At 42.8% G+C, this 25,348-nt stretch overlaps 1 protein-coding gene across 3 annotated transcripts in view; it reads right to left on the bottom strand.

Moving 5' to 3' along the window:
* Nucleotides 1-25,348, bottom strand: part of LOC137348190 (F-box/LRR-repeat protein 20) — a 146,204-nt gene that overhangs the window by 44,469 nt on the left and 76,387 nt on the right. For all 3 annotated transcript variants that reach the window (XM_068013521.1, XM_068013523.1, XM_068013522.1), the window contains exon 3: nt 7,843-7,897. In XM_068013521.1, the coding sequence (XP_067869622.1) occupies nt 7,843-7,897 (55 nt within the window). The remainder of the gene's footprint in view (nt 1-7,842; nt 7,898-25,348) is intronic.

Genomic DNA, 25,348 nt, shown 5'->3' with positions numbered 1-25,348 from the left:
GTTTTGTGTAGTCAGCAAATTTAGATATATTACATTTAGTTCCCTCATCTAAATCGTTAATGTATATTGTGAATAGCTGGGGTCCTAGCACCGATCCTTGCAGTACCCCACTAGTCACTGCCTGCCATTCGGAAAAAGACCCATTTATCCCTATTCTTTGTTTCCTGTCCGCCAACCAATTTTCTATCCATCACAATACACTACCCCCAATCCCATGCGCTTTAATTTTACATGCTAATTTCTTATGTGGGATTTTGTCAAAAGCCTTCTGAAAGTCCAAATAAACCACATCCACTGGCTCCCACTCATCAACTCTACTAGTTACATCCTCGAAGAATTCTAGTAGATTTGTCAAGCATGATTTCCCTTTCGTAAATCCATGCTGACTCTGCCCGATTCTACCACTGTTCTCCAAGTGCTCTGCTATAAAATTTTTGATAATGGACTCTAGAATTTTCCCCACTACCGTCGTCAGGCTCACTGGTCTATAATTCCCTGCTTTCTCTCTACCTCCCTTTTTAAATAGTGGGGTTACATTAGCTACCCTCCAATCTGTAGGAACTGTTCCAGAGTCTATAGAATCTTGGAAGATGACCACCAATGCATCCACTATTTCTAGGGCCACTTCCTTAAGTACTCTGGGATGCAGACCATCAGGCCCTGGGGATTTATCAGCCTTCAATCCCAACTTCCCCAACACCATTTCTCTACTCATACTGATTTCTTTCAGTTCCTCTCTCTCACTAAGCCCTGTGTTCCCCAACATTTCTGGTATGATATCTGTATCCTCCATTGTGAAGACAGAATCAAAGTATGCATTTAGTTGGTCAGCCATTTCTTTATTCCCCATAATAAATTCCCCAGTTTCTGACTGTAAGGGACCTACATTTGTCTTCACCAATCTTTTTCTCTTCACACACCTACAGAAACGTTTACAGTCAGTTTTTATGTTCCCTGCAAGCTTACTCTCGCACCACTAGATTGTCAATTATTCCTCTCTCATCACACAATACCCAGTCTAGGATGGCCTGTTCTCTAGTTTGTTCCTCAACATATTGGTCCAGAAAACCATCCCGTATACGCTCCAAGAATTCCTCCTCTACGGTATTGTGACTAATTTGATTTGCCCAATCTATGTGCAGATTAAAGTCAACCATAATTACAGATGTTTCTTCATTGCATGCATCTCTAATTTCCTGTTTAACGCCATTCCCAACATCACCACTACAGTTTGGGGGTCTATATACAACCCCCACTAACGTTTTTTGCCCCTTAGTGTTTCTCAGCTCTATCCATACAGATTCCACATCGTCAGAGCTAATATCTTTCCTCACTATTGCATTAATTTCCTCTTTAACTAGCAATGCAACTCCACCGCCTTTTGCTTTTTGTCTGCCCTTCCTAAATACTGAATATCCCTGGATGTTAATTTCCCATTCCTGGTCACCTTGCAGCCATGTCTCTGTAATCCAGACTATATCATACCCGTTTACATCTATTTGCGCGATTAATTCATCCACTTTATTGCGAATGCTCCGCGCGTTAAGGCACAAAGCCTTAAGGCTTGTCTTTTTAACATTACTTGTCCCCTTCCCACTATTTTTTTTACTGTGACCCTGTTTGATTCTGACCCTTGATTTCTCTGCCCATCACTTTTCTTATTCCCCTTACTGTCTTTTGTTCTCGTCTTTGATCCCCCCCCCCTCCTCTGACTCCTTGAAAAGGTTCCCATCCCCCTGCCATTTTAGTTTAAACCCTCCCCAACCACTGTAGCAAATACTCCCCCTAGGACATCAGTCCCGGTCCTGCCCAGGTTGTACTGGTCCCACTTCCCCCAGAACCGGTCCCAACGCCCCAGGAATCTAAAACCCTCCCCCTCACACCATCTCTTCAGCCACATATTCATCCGATGTATCCTGCTATTTCTACTCTGACTAGCATGTGGCACTGGTAGTAATTCTGAGATGACTACTTTTGAGGTCAGACTTCTCAACTTACTTCTTAGCTCCCTATATTCTGCTTTTAGGACCTCATCCTTTTTTTTTTTTTAAAACATATGTCGTTTGTACCAATGTGTACCACGACCACTGGCTGTTCACCCTCCCCCTTCAGAATGTCCTGTAACCGCTCTGAGACATCCTTGACCATTGCACCAGGGAGGCAACATCCCATCCTGAAGTCTCTTTTGCGGCCACAGAAATGCCTATCTATTCCCCTTACAATTGAATCCCCTATAATTATTGCATTCCCACACTTTTTACTCCTCCCCTGTACAGCAGAACCAACCGTGGTGCAATGAATTGGGCTGTTGCTGCTTTCCCGAGAGGCCATTTACCACCCCCCTACCCACAGTATCCAAAGCAGTATACCTGTTTTGCAGGGGAATAGCCACTGGAGATTCCTGAACTGCCTGCCTCGTCCTCTTGCTCTGCTTGGCGGTCACCCATTCCCTTCCTGCCTGTGGAGTCTGAGCCTGTGGTATGACCACCTCTCTATACGTGCTATCCACGATACTCTCCGCCACGTGGATGCTCCAGTGTCCCCAGCTCCGAAACCCAGGCTTCCAGGAGCTACAGCTGGATACATTTCCTGCACACATGCTGGTCCCGGGCACTGGAAATGTTCCCGGCTTCCGACATGGAGCACGAGGAGCACACCACGACTTTGAGCTCTCCTGCCATGACTTAACCCTTTAAACTAAATCAAACCTTTTGGAAGATCTTAATGTCCAATAATATCAGTTACTCTAGGGACCTTCTTCCCTGGTACTCGTTACTACAGAACTCCCTAAAAAAAAACACTTACTATATTTGAAATAAACCTTAAACTTTTCTTACCTGAGATACTTACCCAGCTATTTAGAGCTATTCCCTAACAGCAATGACTCACCAACCAATCACCTTGCAGCTCTCCTATGACGTAACTGTTGGCTTTTTTTTTCAAAACTCCGGCATGCTGCAGCTGCACTTTTAAACTCTGCTGGTCTCTCAGTCTGGGGAGTGGGTATAATTAGAGTGATAAGTTTACGTAGGCGGTTTCTGTACAGACATAGGAATTTATAATGGAAAAAGTTGAAGAACAAAAACATAAGAAATAAGATTTGTTGACAAGAAGTGCACGCAGATAGATGATTTTTATTATAGATCTATCCAATAAAAACTCTAGTTGCACAACGTTGCTAAGTATATATTATTAACAATTCCATTAAATTAAGCATGATTGAATTTCTCTCCAAAAGTAGAAACTTCTGTATTAAGAGTGAATGGGATAATCCTTCAAAAAACTACTTATATAAAAATACATTTAACAAGTCATACTGCCCATCTTAGCTCACCCATCCAGAAAGGCTCTACAGTTCCAATCCCTCGAACAAAGCATTTTCAAACAGTTCCAAGAAGAATTTCCTACCATCAGATCTAAACTGCCTTTTACTCAACCGTGTGTGTGTAGGCTTGCCCTATCATATTGGATTTATTTGAAAAAGATGGTATGGAAAGGTACATCAACACAACTGTTTTATATACTTCTCAGTCACCTACCTTCCAAGCTAAAATCCTCAAGTTTCTCCAGTCTTGATGCATAACTCAGATTACTGACACTGTGTATTAGTTTTGCGACTTTGAACTGTGTACAATGCTCGTGTGTCTTTCTCGTGTGTTGGAAACTATCAGACAAAGCATTCAGGTGGTCTGACCAGAAGACTACAATCGGCACATAGCTTTCCCTGACATGGACTCCACTACTTTGGTTACATTCTGTTTGTTTTGTTCTCAGCAGCGACTGGACATATGGAACAGTGAGTCCACTAAAATCTTCTTTACAACTTCATCCTCAGCTTGTTTGACACCATTCATTTGCGTATATGTCACCCATTTTTGTCTGTTTATATCCAATGCAATTACACTTGTCGGCATTAAATTTCATCTTCCACCCTTACACCCACTTATATATTTTGTCCAAACCATTTTATAGTTTGAGCTGCTTGCTCAGGTTCAAAAGTCCTTTCCAGTTTGGCATCTTCTACAGATCTGACAAGCTTGCATTGAGATTTTGAATCAAACTCAATATAAATTACAAAGAGCAGGGGTCCAAAAACCAAACCTTGGAGTACCTGACTCAACATTTCATCACCCCAAATTAACTCAGCTAATAGAATACTTTGCACCCTTCAGCTTACTTTACTTAGGAATAAGCGAATATGTAAACCTTAGTATTTGCAATGTTTCTTTAAGCTAACAGGAGGTTGGGAGAATCAGAACAGTAGAGTACAATGTTTATGTTAAGGTTTTACAATGCACAGTCAGACCACATATGAAGTGCTGTGGTCAGATCTGGTCACCAGTCTAAAAAAAATTATAAATACCTAAAGGCACCAGAAAGGATACAGAGAACAACAAAACTGATCAAGCATAAAAGGGATGAGCTAAGGGAAAAGGTCAAGTTTTACTGTGTAGAGAAAAATGAGAGGGAGGGTAGGAAGAAAAAAAAGTCGGAAAACCTCAATATAAAATGGTATAGATGAGTCTAGAATATTACTTATAATCAAACAGAACAAGGGCTAGCCATTGTGCCTGTGAGCTCCTTGAAAGAGCTACCCCATAGCACTGCAAACCTTTCCTGTTCAAGTACACAGTCTTTTGAAAGTTACTATTGAATCTGCTTCCATCACCCTTCCAGGCAGCATATTCCAGATCATAACTGGCTGCATTGAGAAAAAAAAATCTCCATCTCCCCTTAGGTTCTTTTGCTAATTATCTTGAATCAGTGTCCTCTGGTTACCAACCCTCCCACCAGCGTAAACAGTTTCCCTTTATTTATTCTATCAAAACCCTTCATATTTTAACAGCTTTATTAAATGTCCCCTTAAAGTTATCTGGTGCAAGGAGAACAATCCCAGCTACTCTTGTCTTTCCATAAAAATGAAGTACCACATCCATAATACCATTTTGGTGACCCTCTTTGCACCCTTTCAAAGGCCTTGACATCCTTCCTAAAGTGTGGTGCCCAGAATGGACACAATTAAATTTCATCTCCACGTGTCCGTCAGTTCCACCAGTCTATGTCCTCCTGAAGTCTATCCTCCTCACTGTTTGCTATATTCAAGTTTTGTATCATCTGCAAATATTGAAATTATGCCTCCTATTCCAAAATCCAGGTCGTTAATATATATCAAAAAGAGCAGCGTTCCAAATATTAACCCCTGGGAGGCACCATTATATACTTCCCTCCAGTCTGAGAAACAACTATTCACTAATACTCTCTGCTTGTTGGCCAATTTCGTTTCCATGTTACCACTCTCCCTTTAATCCCATGGATTTCAAAGTAAGCCATAAAAGTAGCACCAGAGGATATAAAACTTTGATCAGCAACTTTGAACTAGTTAACTCAAAAGAGTAACATCTGTTTGAAATTTATCTGCATATGGTAGGATAGAAAGATAAACAAATCGCTTTGCTCAAAATGCATTTGGATACTAATTTAGGAAGAAATTAGGCTATGAGAGAAGTGAGCCAAATGTCCTTACTTGTTCATCCAGTATCTATTGAATGCAATTTAGATTCCTTTCCTATTTTACATCGAATAGATACACACAAATTCAATGACATCGTAAAAATGTTGAGAAAAAAGGCTACGCTTTTCATTAAGCCCACATCTGACGAATTACACCAATATACAAAGTGTATAATTTTGCCATCAGAGACCTCCTTCCAATTTTATCAGTCTCCTCGGGCATGCAACCATGACAGGTTGATCTAAAACTACAAATTGAAATCTCTGTTCCCCAAGAATAAACCTAAAATTTCAGGTTATCAACTGAACATTACAACTTACATTATGTTTTATCCTGACCAGCTGCATTTTCATGGTCTAATAGGATCAGAAGCACAAGGTTCTGTAGACTATATTGTTTTTTTGACTATCCATATCTACATTAGAGTCCATCCCCTTTATACTAATCTTTAAAAAGGAGTTAAAGTTTGACACTAGCTGCTTTTGATGGGGGTCTAACAAATTCAGCCTTGTTTTGGGGATAGGTGAGGAAAGGAATTCTTGTCAGTACTCATGGTCCCTGGTCTTGAGATCTGAGTTTAAAATGGATGACATTTCAGATTATCCTGATGACCAAGATCACAACTTTTCTCAATCCTTTTCTTCAAAGTTGAGCTATGACAATAGGTTAACAAAACTGGAATCCTAAAATCATCTTTCTTGTCTAAATCCTTTCCAATGCATTAAATATCCTATTAATTGGTAAAATACCCACAATATTCTAAATGTGGCCTTCTCGATGACTTAAACACAATTACAACAAGTTTAAATATACTGAAGATTGATCCAGTACTGCACTGTTGTTGACAAGAGTCTTGCTCACCAGAACTAAGTACTAGGTTACTAATAAGTTTTTTTTAAATATTTGGCCAAAACAGTCAACCTATAATAATAAGCAAGGCCATGATTACCTCACCAATACAGAAACATGCAGCCTGCAATATATACCTTGCTACAGCATATTTTACAGCACCATAAAATATCACTACAGCCCAGGGTTATCCAACAGACGGCTCACGGGCCAGGATCTGATCCATCAAAGGTTTCCATCCGGACTGTGGTTGTAAACTGTATCCGTATTCACAGCTGACAGGGGCCGAGAGTGGGAAAAGCAGTTTTCGAACTTCGTGCAGATTTGTGGCTCTCCGGCAAAATCGGAACCCAACAGAAAGCCCCGAATCTGCTTGAACTTCGGAAACTGCTGTTCCTGCTCTCAGCGCCAGTCAGGACAGCTTCAGGGTTTTCAGGGAAGTGAGGGAGGGGGAGCGAGAGCGAGGAGCAGAGAGCAGGGGAGCGAGAGGGGGGAGAATCACTCCTGACAGATGGACATCTATCTGAAATACTCCGTAATACTACGCCAAGTGTGCAGGCAGAGACTGAGGACTTTTGCAAACAAAAACAATGCCAGGTATGTCACTAAATCAGTATTCAACATCGCGACGAGAAAGTCAATAAATTAGTTCTTTCATTTAAAGCTTCTTCACATAAATGCACATTTGTTGTTTTGAAAGTAAAATAAATTTTTAATGCCTTTATCTTTCCGAAATTCTCACCTGTCTCCTATTTAGGACAAAAATTGTAATGTGGCCAACCCCAGGCGAAAAGGTTGGGCACCCCTGCTATAATGGGTTATGTGGCTTCTCCGTTGGCTCAGCACTTATAAACAGTGTGTAGATTTGGAGCAGAACAATGCCAGATTTAATCTCTTGTTGTGCTGAATAGGCCGATCTCAGTTGAGCTGCCAATAGGGGCACAGAAGTTGGGTTTGTTCCCCTGGACTGGATTAGCCAAAGTTCCCCCTCTTTATTGATCCAGTAACCCTTGCTAGGAGTGTATATACATGGCAGCTGAGCTCAAGACTGGAATTATACATTCATAATGTTTTCTTCGGCCAGGCTCCGAGTGCACATAGAACCCATGAAGCTGTATGTAGCAACAAGTCAATGATTTCAACAAGGGGAACAGGGAGCATTTAGTGAAGAAGCAAAAACAGATAATCCATTGTAAATGTGTTATCATACTGGCTAGGTTGCCTGAGTAACACTAACTCTTCATTAATGTAGTTTGAATTATTTTATAACAAGTGAATCTGGCTCATTTTCTTTATTCCTCCAATTGCTTTGATGCCAATGTTTTCCTCTTCCCTCCAGAAGGCATCAACCCCCTAAGTGCACTTTCTCAGTATCCTGGCCAGAAACAGGAACCTTTGCCGACTTTCTGCTCCTTAATACTAAGGCATCTGTTGTACCACTGCCCTATTAAAAGTGAGGAAGGCATTTAAAGAAACCTTACCCTGGAAACCTGAGCACAGCGACACAAGGTGACCACATCCAGAAAGGAGAATATTCTGTAGAAGAAAAAAAAATGAGTTGTTAAAACACAGCCAAGGTAGAAATAGCCATTAATACACCAACAATAAAATGTGCGCAAGGCATACAGGTATAGGGGTCACATCAGATATTATGGCACCTATCATTGTCAATTTCTAACAGAACCCCTTCTATTGGAGGAGGTTACCCTGATGGGTATCCAGTGCTGAAGAATCTGCCTCCAGTCACATGCATGCACATTTCTGGTTGTGGGCTTTCCAGTGCATCTGGTGATTAGTACACAGGACAGCAGCAGCCAGGAAAAAACAAAGACAGGCATTGCCATCACCTGTAATTGCTTACATTGTCGCTCTAATTCTGCTGGCAATGCGACTAAACCACAAAGCAGAATGATCCCGCGCTTCATTCTTGGCGAGATAAGTTATTAGTTCAGTTGGCAGTACAGGCACTAATGTTGGTCAGCTGTAGCTTAATTGGTAGCACTCTCGCCTCAGTCACAAAATTCCAGGTTCAAGTCCGAATTCAGTGACTGACAAAAATCAAGGCCGACACTCCAGTGCAGTACCATTGTCGGAGGTGCGATCTTTCAGATGAGATATTAAAATGAGGCCTATTTGCTTGCTTGGGTGGATGTAAAAGATCCCATGGCACTATTTCGAAAAGGAGCAGGGGATTCTCCCGTGTCCTGGCCAATATTTATCCCTCAATCAACACCACAAAAACACAGATTAATTGCTATTTGTGGGAGTTTGCTGTGTGTATACTTTCTGCCACATTTCCTGCATTATAAAAGTGACTTCACTTCAAAAAGTACTTCATTGGCTTTAAAGCGCTTTGAGACGTCCTGTGGTTGTGAAAATTGCTATATAAATGCAAGTATTTTTTCATTATCCTTGGGCTGGGGGATGAGATTAATCAAGAGGTTTCAATCCTGATCATTATCCAACAGGATGAAACTACCTTGGAGTCAGTCTCTGTCAGTGCAAAGGCTATCGTGCTGCCTTAATTACTTTGTAATGCTGTTCCACCAGTTACATATAGTTATATAGTAATTGCAACACAGAAATAGGCCATTCTGCCAACCAGTCCCTGTTGGTGTTTATCCTCCACACAAACAGTCAACCTAATCCTACATCCTCTGTTGCCATGTCTCTTTTTTCCCTTTTCCTTCAACCACCTATCTAACCTATTCTTAAAATGTTGATGTCATCAAATTGGCAAGGGTAACATGGAAGAAAAATTTGTAGAGTGCATCAGGGAATTGTTTCTTAGAACAATACGTTGCAGAACCTACCCGGGAACAGGCTATTTTAGATTTGGTAATGTGTAATGAGGTAGGATTAATAAGAGATAGTTAAGGATTCTCGAGGGGGAAGCGATCATAACCTGGTAGAATTTCAAATTCAGTTGGAGGGTGAGCAACTCAGGTATCAAACCAGTGTTTTCAACTTAAACAAGGGCAATTACAGAGGTATGAAGAATGAGTTGTCTAAAGCGGGCTGGGAAAATAGACTACAGGGGAAGTCAGTAGACGAGCAGTGGCAGACTTTTAAGCAGATATTTGTTAACAGTCAGCAAACATTTATTTCGGTCAGAAGGATGGACTCGATAAGAATGATAATCCACCCATGGATAACAAAAAGTAGTTAAGGAGAGTATCAAATTAAAACAAAGGCGTACAAAGCAGCGAAAGCTAGAGGTAGGCCAGAGGATGGGCAATTTTTTTTAGAAACCAGCAGCAGATGACTAAAAAAGGAGAAAATTGATTATGAGAGTAAATTGGCAAGAAATATAAAAACAAAAAGTAAGAGCTTCTATGGGTATATAAAAAGGAAGAGAGTAGCTAAAGTAAGTGTGGGACCCTTAGAGGATGAGACTGGGAAAACAGGGAACTGGCAGATAATTTAAATCAATATTTTGCATCGGTCTTCACGGCAGAGGGCGCTATAAACACCCCAACAATAATAGATGAGCAAGGTGTAAATGGGAGGGAGGAACTTGCAACAATCTCCATCATGAGGGTGCTTGACAAACTGATGGGACTAAAGGCAGACAAGTCGCCAGGACCTGATGGCCTGCATCCAAGGGTTTTAAAAGAAGTGACTGCAGAGATAGTGGAGGCATTGGTCATAATATAACAAAACTCACTGGATTCCATGGAAAATCGCTAATGTGATGCCCCTATTCAGGAAAGGAGGGAGACAGAAAGCAGAAAACTATAGCTTAACATCTGTCGTTGGAAAAATGCTCAAGTCGATTATTAAGGAAGAAATAGCAGGACATTTAGAAAAACATAATGCAATCAAACAGAGTCAACATGGTTTTATGAAAGGGAAATCATGTTTAACAAATTTGTTAGAGTTCTTTGAGGATACAACAAGCAGAGTGGATAAAGGGGAACCGGTAGATGCAGTGTATTTGGATTTTCAGAAGGCGTTCGATAAGATGCCACATAAAAGATTATTGCACAAAATAAGAGCTCAGGATATTGTGGGTAATGTGTTGGCATGGATTAAGGATTGGCTAACACACAGAAGGCAGAGAGTCAGGATCAATGGGTCTTTTTCAGGTTGGAAAGCCGTAACTAGTGGGGTGCTATTTACTATCTATTAACGACTTGGAGGAAGGGACAGACTGTAGTGTATCCAAATTTGCTGACAATACAAAAATAGGTGGGAAGGCATGTTGCGATGAGGACACAAAGAATCTGCAAACGGATATAGATAGGTTAAGTGAGTGGGCAAAAACTTGGCAGATGGAGTCCAATGTAGGAAAGTGAGAGGTCGTCCACTTTGGTAGGAAGAATAAAAAGGCAGATTATTTAGATGGAGAAAGACTACAAAATACTGCAGTACAGAGGGATCTGGGTGTTCTTGTACATGAAACACAAAAAGTTAGCATGCAGGTGCAGCAAGTAATTAGGAAGGCAAATGGAATTTTGGCTTTTATTGCCGGGGGCGGGGGGGAGGCGTTCGAATTTAAAAATAGGGAAGTCTTGTTGCAACTGTGTTGGTGAGGCCACACCTGGAGTACTGCGTGCAGTTTTGGTCCCCGTAATTAAGGAAGGATATACTAGCATTGGAGGCAGTTCAGAAAAGGTTCACTAGGCTGATTCCTGGGATGAAGGGATTGGCTTATCTGGAACAGCTAAACAGGTTAGGCCTTTATTCATTGGAGTTTTGAAGAATGAGAGGTGATCTATTTGAAACATATAAGATTTTAAGGGGGCTTGACAGGGTAGGTGTTGAGAATCTGTTTCAGCTGGTGGGGGAATCTCGAACTAGGGGGCATAGCTCCAGAATAAGGGGGTACACATTTAAAACGGAGATGCGAAGGAATTTCTTCTCTCAGAGGGTGGTGAATCTCTGGAATTCTCTACCTCAGAGTTGTGGAGGCTCGGTCACTAAATCTATTTAAGGAGGTGGTGGATAGATTTTTGAAATCTCGGGGAATCGAGGGTTATGCAGAGCAGGCCAGAAAGAGGAGTTGAGGCCTGGACAGATCAGCCATGATCTTATTGAATGGCGGGGCTGAATGGCCTACTCCTGCTCCTATTTCTTATTTATGTCATCTCTGCTTCAAATCGCCAATTTCAGTAGAGCATTCTGCAGTCTCTCAATCCTTTTGCAGAAATGTTTCTCCTGCTGTAGCACCTAAATCTCTTGCATTTAGTCTTATATCTGCATATCCACGTTCTAGACCCCTCAATCACTGGAAACAGCCTTCATAATTGTAAAGACCTCCATCAAATCACCTTTCCAATGAAAACATTGCGAAATGGTACACACATGATTTTACACTGAGTACCTGAAAATACATACAAGTCTAATTCCTACTTTTTCTGGTGGGGGTAAATTTCAGATTATCTGATTGAAACCATTCCCATCTGGAGAACACACCCTCCTCTTTTTACAGCACTTCAGACAGACTATGGAGCATTACATGACCGTGTAGCACAGAGACCATTATCCACCTTTACATTAGAAAAACAATCTAAATTTCACATTTAATTATTAGGCCCATCCCCAGCCAATGTATAGACCACTGCCTCCCCATTTTTCAGGGTGATTGGTTTTGTGTATTCCTTGAATGTTAGAAGTTGTTTACACAATGGAATGAAGCTGACAGAGGGAGAAATGTGCACCTGCCATAAACTACCCTCCTGTTAAAATAAAAAAGGTGCCTGATGGGATTATAAACAGAAGAAAAACTTGTCTTTCAGGTCCTGCAAATGGTGTTACAAAGCCAATCATAATAATTGTTATACTAATGATATGTATTCATCTTTATGCATCAAACAAGCAAAGTGATTAAAGTGGAATAATTCAGAAGCGAAATAAATCAAGGCATCCTAATTCTAGTCAAGAAGAATCAGTGCCACAAATGCAACTGCTGATATTGTCAAGACCATCATTTGACCCTATCGTTGCAAGAGGCCAATGGTTCCTTTTAGACTGCACAACTAAAAGGTTTCTATTTTAAGTAACAGACAGCTTAAGTGGCTACTCATTGGCAGTCAAAGTCAGACAAAATGTAAAGGTTAGCAATAAAAACTTGCGCTCAAACCAATACTATATTTATGCGACTAGTCAATAGGTCAATATGCTCCGGGTTCTGACAAAATGTCATCAGCCTGAAATGTTAATCCTATCTTCCTTTCGCAACAACTTACATCTATATAGAAACTTTAACATAGAAATGTTCCCAAGGCGTTTCACAGGAATCAGACAAAAATGGACATCAAGCCCAATGAGACATTAGGATAGGCTTGGTCAAAGAACTAGGTTTTAAAGGAAGAGAGAAATGTAGAGAGGCAGGTAGATTTAGAGGGAGAATTCCTGAGCTCAAGGCCTAGATAGCTGAAAGCTATGTGAGGTATGTAAGGAGTGTGTAAGAAGCCAGAATTGGAGGAACAGAGAGTTCAGAGGGTTGTAAGGCTGTAGGAGGTTACAGAGATAGGGAGTGGAAGAGTATGGAGGGATTTGAGGTGGACTGGGAGCTAATGTAAGTCAGCAAGCACAGGGGTGATGAGACAGTGGCCAGGGAAGGAGATGGAATTGGTGATCTGGGAATAAGTTTATGGCAGAAGCCGAAGACAATGGTTTTGATCTTCCCAATATTTAGTTGGAGGAAATTCCCGCTCAGTCAATACTGGATGTTGGACAAGCAGTGGGAAAACACAGATAGTGTAAGGGTTGAGAGAAGTGGTAGGGTGGTGGTGAGGTAGCACTGAATATCATCAGCGTACATGTTAAATCTGATGTTGAATGTTCCCGATGATGTCGCAGAGAAGCAGTATGTAGATGAAAAACGGGGGTGGGGTGCAGGAATATATCCAGAGCAACAGTGTGGGAGCAGGAAAAAGAAGCTATGGCAAGTGATCGCTCGAAAAATGCAGCCCGAGCTGCTCAGTGTTCCTGTTTTAACTTCAGATTTCCAGCATCTGCAATATTTTATTTTCACCTCAATTCTTTCAATCCTGGTGAGTGGGTGATGGGGTGAGGAGATATCTCAAACCAAAAGTTATTGAGTTGGGACAGCAAAGCACTAAGCAATTTTTTTAAACATATAGTATACAAGCACACTGCCACCATGGCTCTCTGGTTACAAGCAGTGTGGTGGCATGGAGAGTGGGTCCTAAAAATTAGGATTCTTAAATGTTTAACCATTTTGTTTGATTAATCTTAATTGAGCATTCATTTAAATGTTGAACCACTTAAGGACTGCATGTCACCCAAACAAATCTTTTCTTTTAAAGGAATCTTTACTTCGTTAAGAACATTATAATTTAGGATGGTTTCGAAGCAAAAAAGGCACAGCTCATGCTGCTGCTACACAGCAAATTTTATTGGCAGATTGAAAAAGCCTTCCGACAGTTTTCTTGCTCTAGTTTCTTAATCGGATTATTCAAAAATTCACAGGACACAATTGTCTCAACTTGGGTGCTGAGGAAAATGGCGAATGAAGAATGAGATACTATCTCACCCCTCCCCAGCCCCAAAAACAAACAATGACTGCTGTATTTTCACATCTTAACTGGAGTTGTGAAAATACAACCGTACAGAAAGACTAAAAGCTGCATGCTGTTATTATGCAGTCAGTTGGGGTATGGTGAGAACATGGCTCAAGTGAAGACCCATGACCAGCGAGCACTGCTCTCCCAGCTCCTATTGAGTCTGTTCAATGCCCAGCATGGATGAAAGCTGGTATCTTGCACTGTACCTGACAGCAGCTGTCAGAATCCATGAAAAGTAACATCCTGCACACTGTTGGAGGCACAGGACTCAGCAACATCACGTCAATTGTATGAGCACCACATGGGCTCCTACCAAAGGAAGATTATCAAGATAAAAAGCAGCATCAGTAAGACGAATGTTTAATGAGTACGACTTTAAAAAATCACTTGGCTACAGTTAATTCTGAGTAGAATTGGCCATAGTGCTATGTTGTGAAGCCTTACTTTAAAGTAAAATGAGCGTTCAGGGATTACTGTGCTCTTCCTCTCAAGAAAATATAGTCAATAGTGAACAAGGCTGATGTTATGACAAATCATCAACAAAAATAATCATTTGTTTACATTTGGGTGCCCGAACCACAACTCATAGGCATCTCTGGCCCACTGAACCCTGCCAATCCAGCCCACAAAACCTGGGCAACTCAGTTCTACTTTACTTAGGCATCAGCTGTGTCTCAGTTGGTAGAACACTCTGATTCAGCAGGTTGTGGGTTCATGTCCTACTCAAGGACTGAGCACAAAAATCCAGACTGACACTCCAGTGCAATACTGAGCAAGTGCTGCACCATTAGAGGTAGCCGAGGTAGTCTTTCAGATATTAAACCGAGGCCTCATCGGACCCCCCCCATCCAGATGAATTTAAATGATCCTGCGGCACTATTTTGAAGAGCAGGAGTTATTCCTAGTGTGCTGGCCAATATTAATCCCTCAATCAACATCACTAAAAAAAAATGAGCTGGTCATTATCACATTGCTGTTTGTGGGAGCTTGTGGTGCACACACTGGTTGCCACATTTCCGACAATACAACAGTGACTACACTTCAAAGCACATCACTGGCTGTAAAGTGCTTTGTGGTGTCCTTAAGTCATGATAGGTGCTATACAATTTTTACAAATACAAATATACTATTTTTGTGCTGTTTGAAATTTGTGGGTCTAAAGGCTTGGAAAGGACAGTTCTTCCTTAGCTATCACATTGGTGGATAAATCTCACTGTAGAGCACAAACACCTATTTGGCAATGCTTTTGGTCACCCCTCCTAATATCTCCCCCTTTGGTTTTGTATACAATTTTTTTTTTCTTATGTCGCTGAGAAACAGGAGACATTTTTCTATATTAAAGGCTGTATATAAATGCAAGTTGTTCTGCTGTTGTACTAGCAACTTGATATGCACACAAATTAAATTTTAAATCCGCATTCCTATAATTTTGCCCCCCTCTGTCCTGAAAGGATCCACGGCAAACACGTAAGCAGTTGGCAAAGACAAAAAACTGGGGCAATCACGACTTCCAAAAGGGTCTGCAGCAGCAATTATTCTACCTACACATAAGCACATACACAGAAAGGTGGTGTGTAATGGCCAACCTCAACAGAGAGGTAGGTAGTGGGGTAGTGGAATTATCACTGGACTAGTAACCCAGAGACCCAGGGTATTTCTCTGGGGACATGGGTTTGAATCCCACCACAGCAGAAGGTGGAATTTAATTTAATTAATAAATCTGGAATTAAAAGCTAGTCTAATGATGGCTATGAAACCATTGTCGATTGTTGTAAAAAACCCATCTGATTCACTAATGTCCTTTAGGGAAGGAAATCTACTGTCCTTACCTGGTCTGGCCTACATGTGACTCCAGACCTACAGCAATGTGGTTAACTCTTACACGTCCTCTGAAATGGCCTAGCAAGCCACTCAGTTGTACCTAACCGCTACGAAGTCGATAAAAAGGAATGAACAGCACTGTGGGTATACCTACCCCAAATGGACTACAGCGGTTCAAGAAGGCAGTTGACCACCACCTTCTCAAGGGCAATTAGGGATGGGCAATGAATGCTGGCCTAGCCAGCGATGCGCACATCCCTGAATGAATAAAAAAAATCAGCTGGACTTGTAATAATTGTTTTGGATTTTTTGTTTACAAAAGGGAGAGTCCTAAGAAACAAGGCTTTTTGTTTGCACCTTGGGAGGTGCAATGTTGCCAGAATCATTGAAGTACAAAGCCACAACCTCTTTAAAAAAAAATGGTCAGCAGCATAAAAGGTTAAACCACAAATAGTTCCCCTTTCTGTACGACTTTTAAGTAGTGTTTATACAAACTGATGAGGAATGTAACCAAGTATGTATAATCTCTCTGTTGGTTTCACTATGGGAACAATCATGCATACTGAGCAGGAAAGCTGAACGTGTACCCTCATACAAGAAGAAAATCCAGCATCAAGGTAAGTATTCTTACCAACCTGATCACTCCAATCCTGAAAATAATTCCTTCAAATGTCTAATAAAACTGAAAAGTTAATAAAAAAAAACCATTTACCTCCCTACAATAATGAAACTGGATGGATTATAAAATTACTTAAACTGCAAAACAATTTCAAAACTCAGCATGGTTTTGCCAGACAACCTTTAACTGAAACAGAATGCTTTGCAAGAAAGCTTGCCATACACAACTTTAAGCAGCACGCACCTGCATGCCCTCAGGTAGATTCAGCACAATTATTAAATGCACATATGTATTCTGGGTTCAGTCACCGTGTAGAAAACAGCTCCAATAGTTTTTAAAAATCTCAGGTTTCAGATAACTATGAACCACTCAGTGCGTCACTGCTCTGGGCATCACCCCTTTATCATGAGTGGTCTGGTTACCCTGCCATCATGTGAAGCATTCACTGCAATTCATTTTCACCTTCCTCTCCTTAAGAGGTGAAACTTTGCCCGCTTAGGGCTCATAGGTATCTATGGTTCTTTGGTAACTCATCCAAATGGTCATCCTTCAATATGTGAACCAAGATAGCAAGTGTATTTGCCATTTGAGTTCAGGGAGCTCTCACACCCAAGCCTAATCATTAACATTCACACAGGAGTCAATGGATAGCGATCAGGAGTAAGAACCCCCTGCCAATCTCCAGCCCAGAGTGAAGAAAATTGTTGCACCCTTGAAACCACTCATGCCCAGAACATCTCACTCTCAGCACTGACATTGGACAGAATCTTTCTGTTCTGCATACCTGCCTCATGGCAGTTAATTTACAAATCATACAGGAAGCATCGTGGTAGAGCTGAAGTATTGCCTCATTCGGTAGAAGCAGAACCACTTTGAAATTACAATTTCACATTCAGGTTTCTGGTATTGCCACTATCTTTGGGTACGGTGTGTGCAGAAAGTTGAATGCATTTGATTTACACGTTTAAAAAAAAGTGAAACCTACCTTTTCTGATCACTTTCACTGCAATTACTGCTGTTAAAGAACTAATTAGATTTTATTATTCCAACTAATTCTGGTATGAGCTAAAATCACAACAACATATAAATTGGATTCCACACCACATACCAAACAAATCATTAAAAAGAAAGGAACAAAGGATATATATTATACACGCACACCCCCCAAGCTGAAACTTCAGTGCAATACAGAGTAGTAGCATGCAAAGGGCACTTTCAGATAAGACATTCAAACATGGCCTCATTTGCCTGATCACTCAGCTGAATGAAGACTCCCATGTTGCTATATGAACAGGAAGCTTTCCATTTACCAGACAATATTTTTTTTTTAAAGAGATACAGCACTGAAACAGGCCCTTTGGCCCACCGAGTGCGTGCCGACCATCAACCACCCATTCACACTAATCCTACATTAATCCCATTACCCTCTCACATCCCCACCTTCCCTCAATTCCCCTACCACCTACCTATACCAGGGGCAATTAAAAATGGCCAATTTACCCATCAACCTGCAAGTCTTTGGCTGTGGGAGGAAACCGGAGCACCCGGCGAAAACCCACGCAGACACAGGGAGAACTTGCAAACTCCGCACAGGCAGTACCCAGAATCGAACCCGGGTCGCTGGAGCCGAGGGGCTACGGTGCTAACCACTGCGCCGCCCACTAATAACAGGCAAACTTGTTTATCTCACTGCTGTATGTTGGACCTTAATTTTTGCAAAATGGCTACAACATTAACCTGAACAACACTGACTGCACTTCATGAAGCAATTCATTGTCCGTGAAGCATTTTTACATTTCTAAAGTGCCTTATCCCATTCTTAGAATATTTCAAAATATTACACAAACCATTTGAAAGAAATGTGTACAATTTAAAATTTGCCACAGATATATAGAAAAGCACACAAAACCTCAGTTATGTCACTTTTGTGCCTACAATATGCTTTATTACTAGAACATGGTTCATGGCCAGTTGATGAATAAGGCTTCTTTTAATATGGATGATGACAGTTCAGAGACACAATTCAGTGCATTCTACAGGATTACCTAGTGGCAAGGGCCTGAGACCACCTCATGACAGTTGGCATTGCAATTTTCAAGGTAAATGTGACTGAAACTATGAAAAATCATGGCAACAGGAAGCTGAATGTGCAGACAGGAACTGCATATTCTATGCAAGATGAAATCAAGAAGTTTATGCTCTATTTTGAAGACTTTTTCTTTAAAATACCAGCAACATCCAACACATCAACCAAGGCATCAAGTAATCGGGATGGTTCTACTGGCCTTACACTGGTTTCCCAGTTAACGAGCTAATTGGCCTTCCTGCAATTAGATCATCATGCCCATTACATACAAACGTATGAATCAGGAGCAGTGGTAGGCCACTCAGCCTCTCAAGCCTGCCCCACCATTCAATGTCATGGCTGAACTGATTACTCCACATTCCTGCCTACCCCCCATAATCTTTCACTCCCTTGCTCATCAAGAATTTATCTACCGCTACCTTAAAGTTATTCAAAAACTCTTCTTCTACCGCCTTTTAAGGAAGAGTCACAAAGACTCACAACCCTCAGAGAAAAAAATTCTCCTCATCTCGATCTTAAATGGGCAACCCCTTATTTTTAAATAGTGATCCAGTTCCAGATTCTTCCACAACAGGAAACTTCCTTTCCACATCCACCCTGTCAAGACATCTCAGGATCTTGTATGTTTCAATCAAGTCATCTCTTACTCTTCTAAACTCCAGCGGATACAAACTTAGCCTGTCCAACCTTTCCTCACAAGACAACCCGCCCATTTCATGAATTAGTCCAGTAAATCTTCTCTGAACTGCTTCCAATGTATTTACACACTTCCTTAAATGAGACCAATACTGTACACAGTACTCCAGATGTGGTCTCACCAATGCCCTGTATAACTGAAGCATAACCTCCCTACTTTTGTATTCAATTCCCCTCGCAATGAACAACAATATTCTATTAGCTTTCCTAATTACAATAATATGGAGATTGTATATGACCATGAGATAGTACTGCACCCCACTGTAAAGGCTCACAACGCTTTTGGAGAAAGTATCTATTTCAGTTTAAATAGTCCAGCTGGTTATGATGATAAGCAGCTGAACCAAACAGACCATGGATGCCTTAAGAGTCAATGTTGGTTTTAATACCCTTAGGTTGGAAAGCAGGACAATGCTAACTAATTTGTTATGCATCTCCAGCACTTTGTTTTCAGTTGACGTTTGCTTACCCAGTGAAGTACTTGGTAGGTGTGCCATCCTACTGGCTGTCATGAGACAGCAACACAACTCTTAGCTTTAGCTATTCTAATAGCATAGTGAGGAGGCGGTGGCGTAGTGGTATTGTCACTGGACTAGTAACCCAGAGACCCAGGGTATTTCTCTGGGGACATGGGTTCAAATCCCACCACAGCAGAAGGTGGAATTTGAATTCAATTAATAAATATGGAATTAAAAAGCTAGTCTAATGATGGCCATGAAACCATTGTTGATTGTTGTAAAAACCCATCTGGTTCACTAATGTCCTTTAGGGAAGGAAATCTGCTGTCCTTACCTGGTCTGGCCTACATGTGACTCCAGACCCACAGCAATGTGGTTGACTCTTACATGCCCTCTGTAATTGCTTAGCAAGCCACTCAGTTGTATCTAACCGCTATAAAGTCAATAAAAAGGAATGAAACCGGACAGACCACCTGGCATCAACCGAGGCACCAGAAACGACAACGGCAAACCCAGCCCTGTCAACCCTGCAAAGTCCTCCTAACTAACATCTGGGGGCTTGTGCCAAAGTTGGGAGAGCTGTCCCACAGACTAGTCAAGCAACAGCCTGACATAGTCGTACTCACGGAATCAGACCTGACAGACAATAACCCAGACACTGCCATCACCATCCCCGGGTATGCCCTGTCCCACCAGCAGGACAGACCCACCAGAGATGGTGGCAGAGTGGTATACAGTAGGGAGGGAGTTGCCCTGGGAGTCTTCAACATCGACTCTGGATCCCACGAAGTCTCATGGCATCAGATCAAACATGGACAAGGAAACCTCCTGCTGATTACTACCTACCGCCCTCCCTCAGCTGATGAGTCAGTACTCCATGTTGAACACCACTTGGAGGAAGCACTGAGCATGGCGAGGGCACAGAAAGCACTCTGGGTAGGGACTTCAAAGTCCATCACCAAGAGTGGCTCAGTAGCACCACTACTGACCGAGCCCTAAAGGACATATCTGCTAGACTGGGTGTGTGGTGAGGGAACCAAGAGGGGAAAACATACTTGACCTCGTCCTCACCAATCTGCCTGCCGCAGGTGCAGATGTCCATGGCAGTATTGGTTGGGGTGACCACCGCAGAGTTCTTGTGGAGATTAAGTCCCGCCTTCACACTGAGGATACCCTCCATCGTGTTGTGTGGCACTACCACCATGCTAAATGGGATAGATTTCGAACAGATCTAGCAATGCAAAACTGGTCATCCATGAGGCACTGTGGGCCATCAGCAGCAGCAGAATTGTACTCAACCACAATCTGTAACCTCATGGCCCGGCATTACCATCAAGCCAGGAGACCAACCCTGGTTCAATGAAGAGTGCAGGAGGGCCTGCCAGGAGCAGCACCAGGCATACCTCAAAATGAGGTGCCAACCTGGTGAATCGACAACACAGGACTACCTGCATGGCAAACTGCGTAAACAGCATGCAATGGACAGAGCTAAGCGATCCCAGAACCAACGGATCAGATCTAAGCTCTGCAGTCCTGCCACATCCAGCCATGAATGGTGGTGGACAATTAAACAACTAACTGCACAAGGAGGAGGTGGCTGCACAAATATCCCCATCCTCAATGGTGGGGGAGCCCAGCACATCAGTGCAAAAGATAAGGCTGAAGCATTTACAACAATCTTCATCCAGAAGTGCCGAGTTAATGATCCATCTTGGCCTCCTCCTGAAGTCCCCAGCATCACAGATGCCAGACTTCGGCCAATTTGATTCACTCCGCGTGATATCAAGAAATGACTGAAAGCACTGGATACTGCAAAGGCTATGGGCCCTGACAATATTCCGGCAATAAAACTGAAGACCTGTGCTCCAGAACATGCCACGCCCCTAGCCAAGCTGTTCCAGTATAGCTACAACACTGGCATCTACCCTGCAATGTGGAAAATTGCCCAGGTGTGTCCTGTACACAAAAAGCAGGACAAGTCGAACCTGGCCAATTACCGCCCCATCAGCCTACTCTCAATCATCAGTAAAGTGATGAAAGGTGTCATCTACAGTGCCATCAAGCGGCACTTGCTTAGCAATAACCTGCTCAGTGATGCTCAGTTTGGGTTCTGCCAGGGCCACTCAGCTCCTAACCTCATTACAGCCTTGGTTCAAACAGGGACAAAAGAGCTGAACTCAAGAGGTGAGGTGAGAGTGACTGCCCTTGACATCAAGGCAGCATTTGACAGAGTATGGCATCAAGGAGCCCTAGCAAAACTGAGGTAAATGGGAATCAGGGGGAAAACCCTCCACAGGCTGGAGTCATACCTAGCGCAAAAGGAAGATGGTTGTGGTTGTTGGAGGTCAATCATCTGAGCTCCAGGACATCACTGCAGGAGTTCCTCAGGGTAGTGTCCTAGGCCCAACCATCTTCAGCTGCTTCATCAATGACCTTCCTTCAATCATAAGGTCAGAAGTGGGGATGTACGCTGATGATTGCACAATGTTCAGCACCATTCGTGACTCCTCAGATACTGAAGCAGTCCGTGTAGAAATGCAGCAAGACCTGGACAATGTCCAGGCTTGGGCTGATAAGTGGCAAGTAACATTCGTGCCACACAAATGCCAGGCAATGACCATCCCCAACAAGATAGAATCTAACCATCTCTCCTTGACATTCAATGGCATTACCATCGCTGAATCCCTCACTATCAGCATCCTAGGGGCTACCATTGACCAGAAACTGAACTGGAGTAGCCATACAAATACCGTGGCTACAACAGCAGGTCAGAGGTTAGGAATCCTGAGGCGAGTAACTCACCTCCTGACTCCCCAAGGCCTGTCCACCATCTGCAAGGCACAAGTCAGAAGTGTAATGGAATACTCTCCACTTGCCTGGATGGGTGCAGCTCCAACAACACTCAAGAAGCTCAACACCATCCAGGACTAAGCAGCCTACTTGATTGGCACCCCATCTACAAACATTCACTCCCTCCACCATCGACACACAGTAGCAGCAGTGTGCATCATCTGCAAGATGCACTGCAGCAATGCACCAAGGATCCTTAGACAACACCTTCCAAACTCTTGACCTCTTCCACCTAGAAGGACAAAGGGCAGCAAATGCATGGGAACACCACCACCTGCAAGTTCCCCTCCAAGTCACACACCATTCTGACTTGGAACTAGATCGCTGTTCCTTCACTGTCGCTGGATCAAAATCCTGGAACTCTCTTCCTAACAGCACTGTGGGTGTACCTACCCCAAATGGACTGCAGCAGTTCAAGAAGGCCGCTCAGCACCACCTTCTCAAGGGCAATTAGGGATAGGGAATAAATGCTAACCTGACCAGCGACGCCCAAAAATCCCATGAATTAATTAATAAAAAAAGGATATCAGCCGGACAGACACAGTGAACTGATCACACGTCTTGAACAAATGTTAAAATAAATGCAATCTTTTTGACCCAGAAAGTTCTACAAACTAACAGAGGTTCTTTAAGAGTAATCCGTACAGAAAAAAAAAGTGTTGTGGCATAAAAGCTGCACTAACCCAAAAGGACATGGGTTTATATTTACAACACTGGAAAAATTTACAGTAAACTTACATTGGCTAAACTTAAATAACTAGTAAATGAGGCAATAAAGTGGTTATCTTGATGAGCAGATAGATATTACTACTCTATTGCTATTGACAAAACAAGAGAGAGTATATTTTTCTCCTCTTCTCCCCACAATGTTCACTGGTCACTTTTTTTATTCATTCGAGGGATGTGGGTGTCGCTGGCTAGGTCAGCATTGATTGCCCATCCCTAACCGCTGTCAAGAAGATGGTGGTGACCTTCCTTCTTGAACAACTGCAGTCCTTGTGGTGTAGGTACACTAACAGTGCCGTTAGGAAGGGAGTTCCAGGTTTTGACCCAGTGACAGTGAAGGAATGGCGATATAGTTATAAGTCAGGATGGTGTGTGGCTTGGATGGGAACTTGCAGGTGGTGGTGTTCCCATGCATCTGCTGCCCTTGTCCTTCTAGGTGGTAGAGGTCGCGAGTTTGGAAGATGCTGCTGCTGTGCATCTTGTACATAGTTCACACTGCTGCCACTGTGCGTTGGTAGCGGAAAGAGTGAACGTTAAAGGTGGTAGATGGGGTGCCAATCAAGCTGGCTGCTTTGTCCTGGATGCTGTCGAAGGAGTTGCACCCACCTAGGCAAGTGGACAGTATTGCATCACACTCCTGACTTGTGCCTTGCAGATGGTGGACAAGCACTGGGGAGACCGGAGGCGAGTTACTCACCGCAGAATTCCAAGCCTCTGACCTGTTCTTGTGGCCACAGCATTTGCGTTGCTGGTCCAATTCAGTTTCTGATCAATGGTGACCCCCCAGGATGTCGATAGTTGGGGATTCAGTGATTGTAATGCCATTGAACGTCAAGGGGAGATGGTTTGATTCTCTCGTTTGAGATGATCATTGCCTGTCACTTTTGTGGTACAAATGTTACTTGCTACTTACTTATCAGCCCAAGCCTGGATGCTGTCCAATTCTTGCTGCATATGGACACGGGTTGCTTCAGTATCTGAGGAGTCGTGAATGGCGCTGAACATTGTGCAATCAGCGAACATCCCCGCTTCTAACTTTATGGTGGAGGGAAGATCATTGATAAAGCAGCTGAAGATGGTTGGGCCTAGGACACTACCCTGAGGAACTCCTGCAGTAATGTCCTGGGACTGAGATGACTGACCTCCAACAAGCACAACCATTTTCCTTTGCGTTTGGTACAACTCCAACCAGCTGAGAATTTCCCCCCCCGATTTCCATTGACTCCAGTTTTGTTAGGGCTCCTTGCTGCCATACTCAGTCAAATGCTGCCTTGATGTCAAGGACAATCACTCTCACCTCTGGAGTTCAGCTCTTTTGTCCATGCTTGACCAAGGCTGCAATGAGGTCAGGAGCTGAGTGGCCCCGGCAGAACCCAAACTGAGCATCAGTGAGCAGGTTATTGCTGAGCAAGTGCTACTTGATAGCACACTAGATGACCCCCTCCATCACTTTGCCGATGATGGAGAGTTGACTGATAGGACAGTAATTGGCTGGGTCGGATTTGTCCTTTTTTTGTGCACAGGCAATTTTCCACATTGCTGGGTAGATGCCAGCGTTGTAGCTGTACTGGAACAGCTTGGCTAGTGGGGCAGCTAGTTCTGGAGCACAAGTCTTCAATACTATTGCCAGAATGTTGTCAGGGCCCATAGCCTTTGCAGTATCCAGTGCCTTCAGCCATTCTTGATATCACTTGGAGTAAATTGGATTGGCTGAAGACTGGCATCTGTGATGCTGGGGACATCAGAAGCAGGCCGAGATGGATCATCCACTCAGCACTTCTGGCTGAAGATAGATGCAAATGCTTCAGCCTCGTCTTTTGTACGAATATGCTGGACTCCCCCATCCGTTGAGAATGGGGATATTTGTGGAGCTGCCTCCTCCTCCTGTCAGTTGTTTAATTGTCCACCACCATTCACGACTGGATGTAGCAGGATTGTAGAGCTTAGATTGCATTGTAGATCCATTGGTTGTGGGATCGTTTAGCCCTGTCCATTGCATACTACTTCCGCTGACTGGTATGCAAGTAGCCCTGTGTTGTAGCTTCACCAGGTTGACACCTCATGTTTAGGTATGCCTGGTGCTGCTCCTGGCATGCCCTCCTGCACTCTTCATTCAACCAGGGCTGGTCCCCTGGCTTGATGATAATGGTAGAGCGGGGGGGATATGCCAGGCCATGAGGTTACAGATTCTGATTG

Source organism: Heterodontus francisci, chromosome 33, assembly GCF_036365525.1.
Source record: "Heterodontus francisci isolate sHetFra1 chromosome 33, sHetFra1.hap1, whole genome shotgun sequence".
NCBI classification, from domain to species: Eukaryota; Metazoa; Chordata; class Chondrichthyes; order Heterodontiformes; family Heterodontidae; genus Heterodontus; species Heterodontus francisci.
Note: the sequence above shows the minus strand (reverse complement) of the source record. Positions and strands in the feature narration are given on the sequence as shown.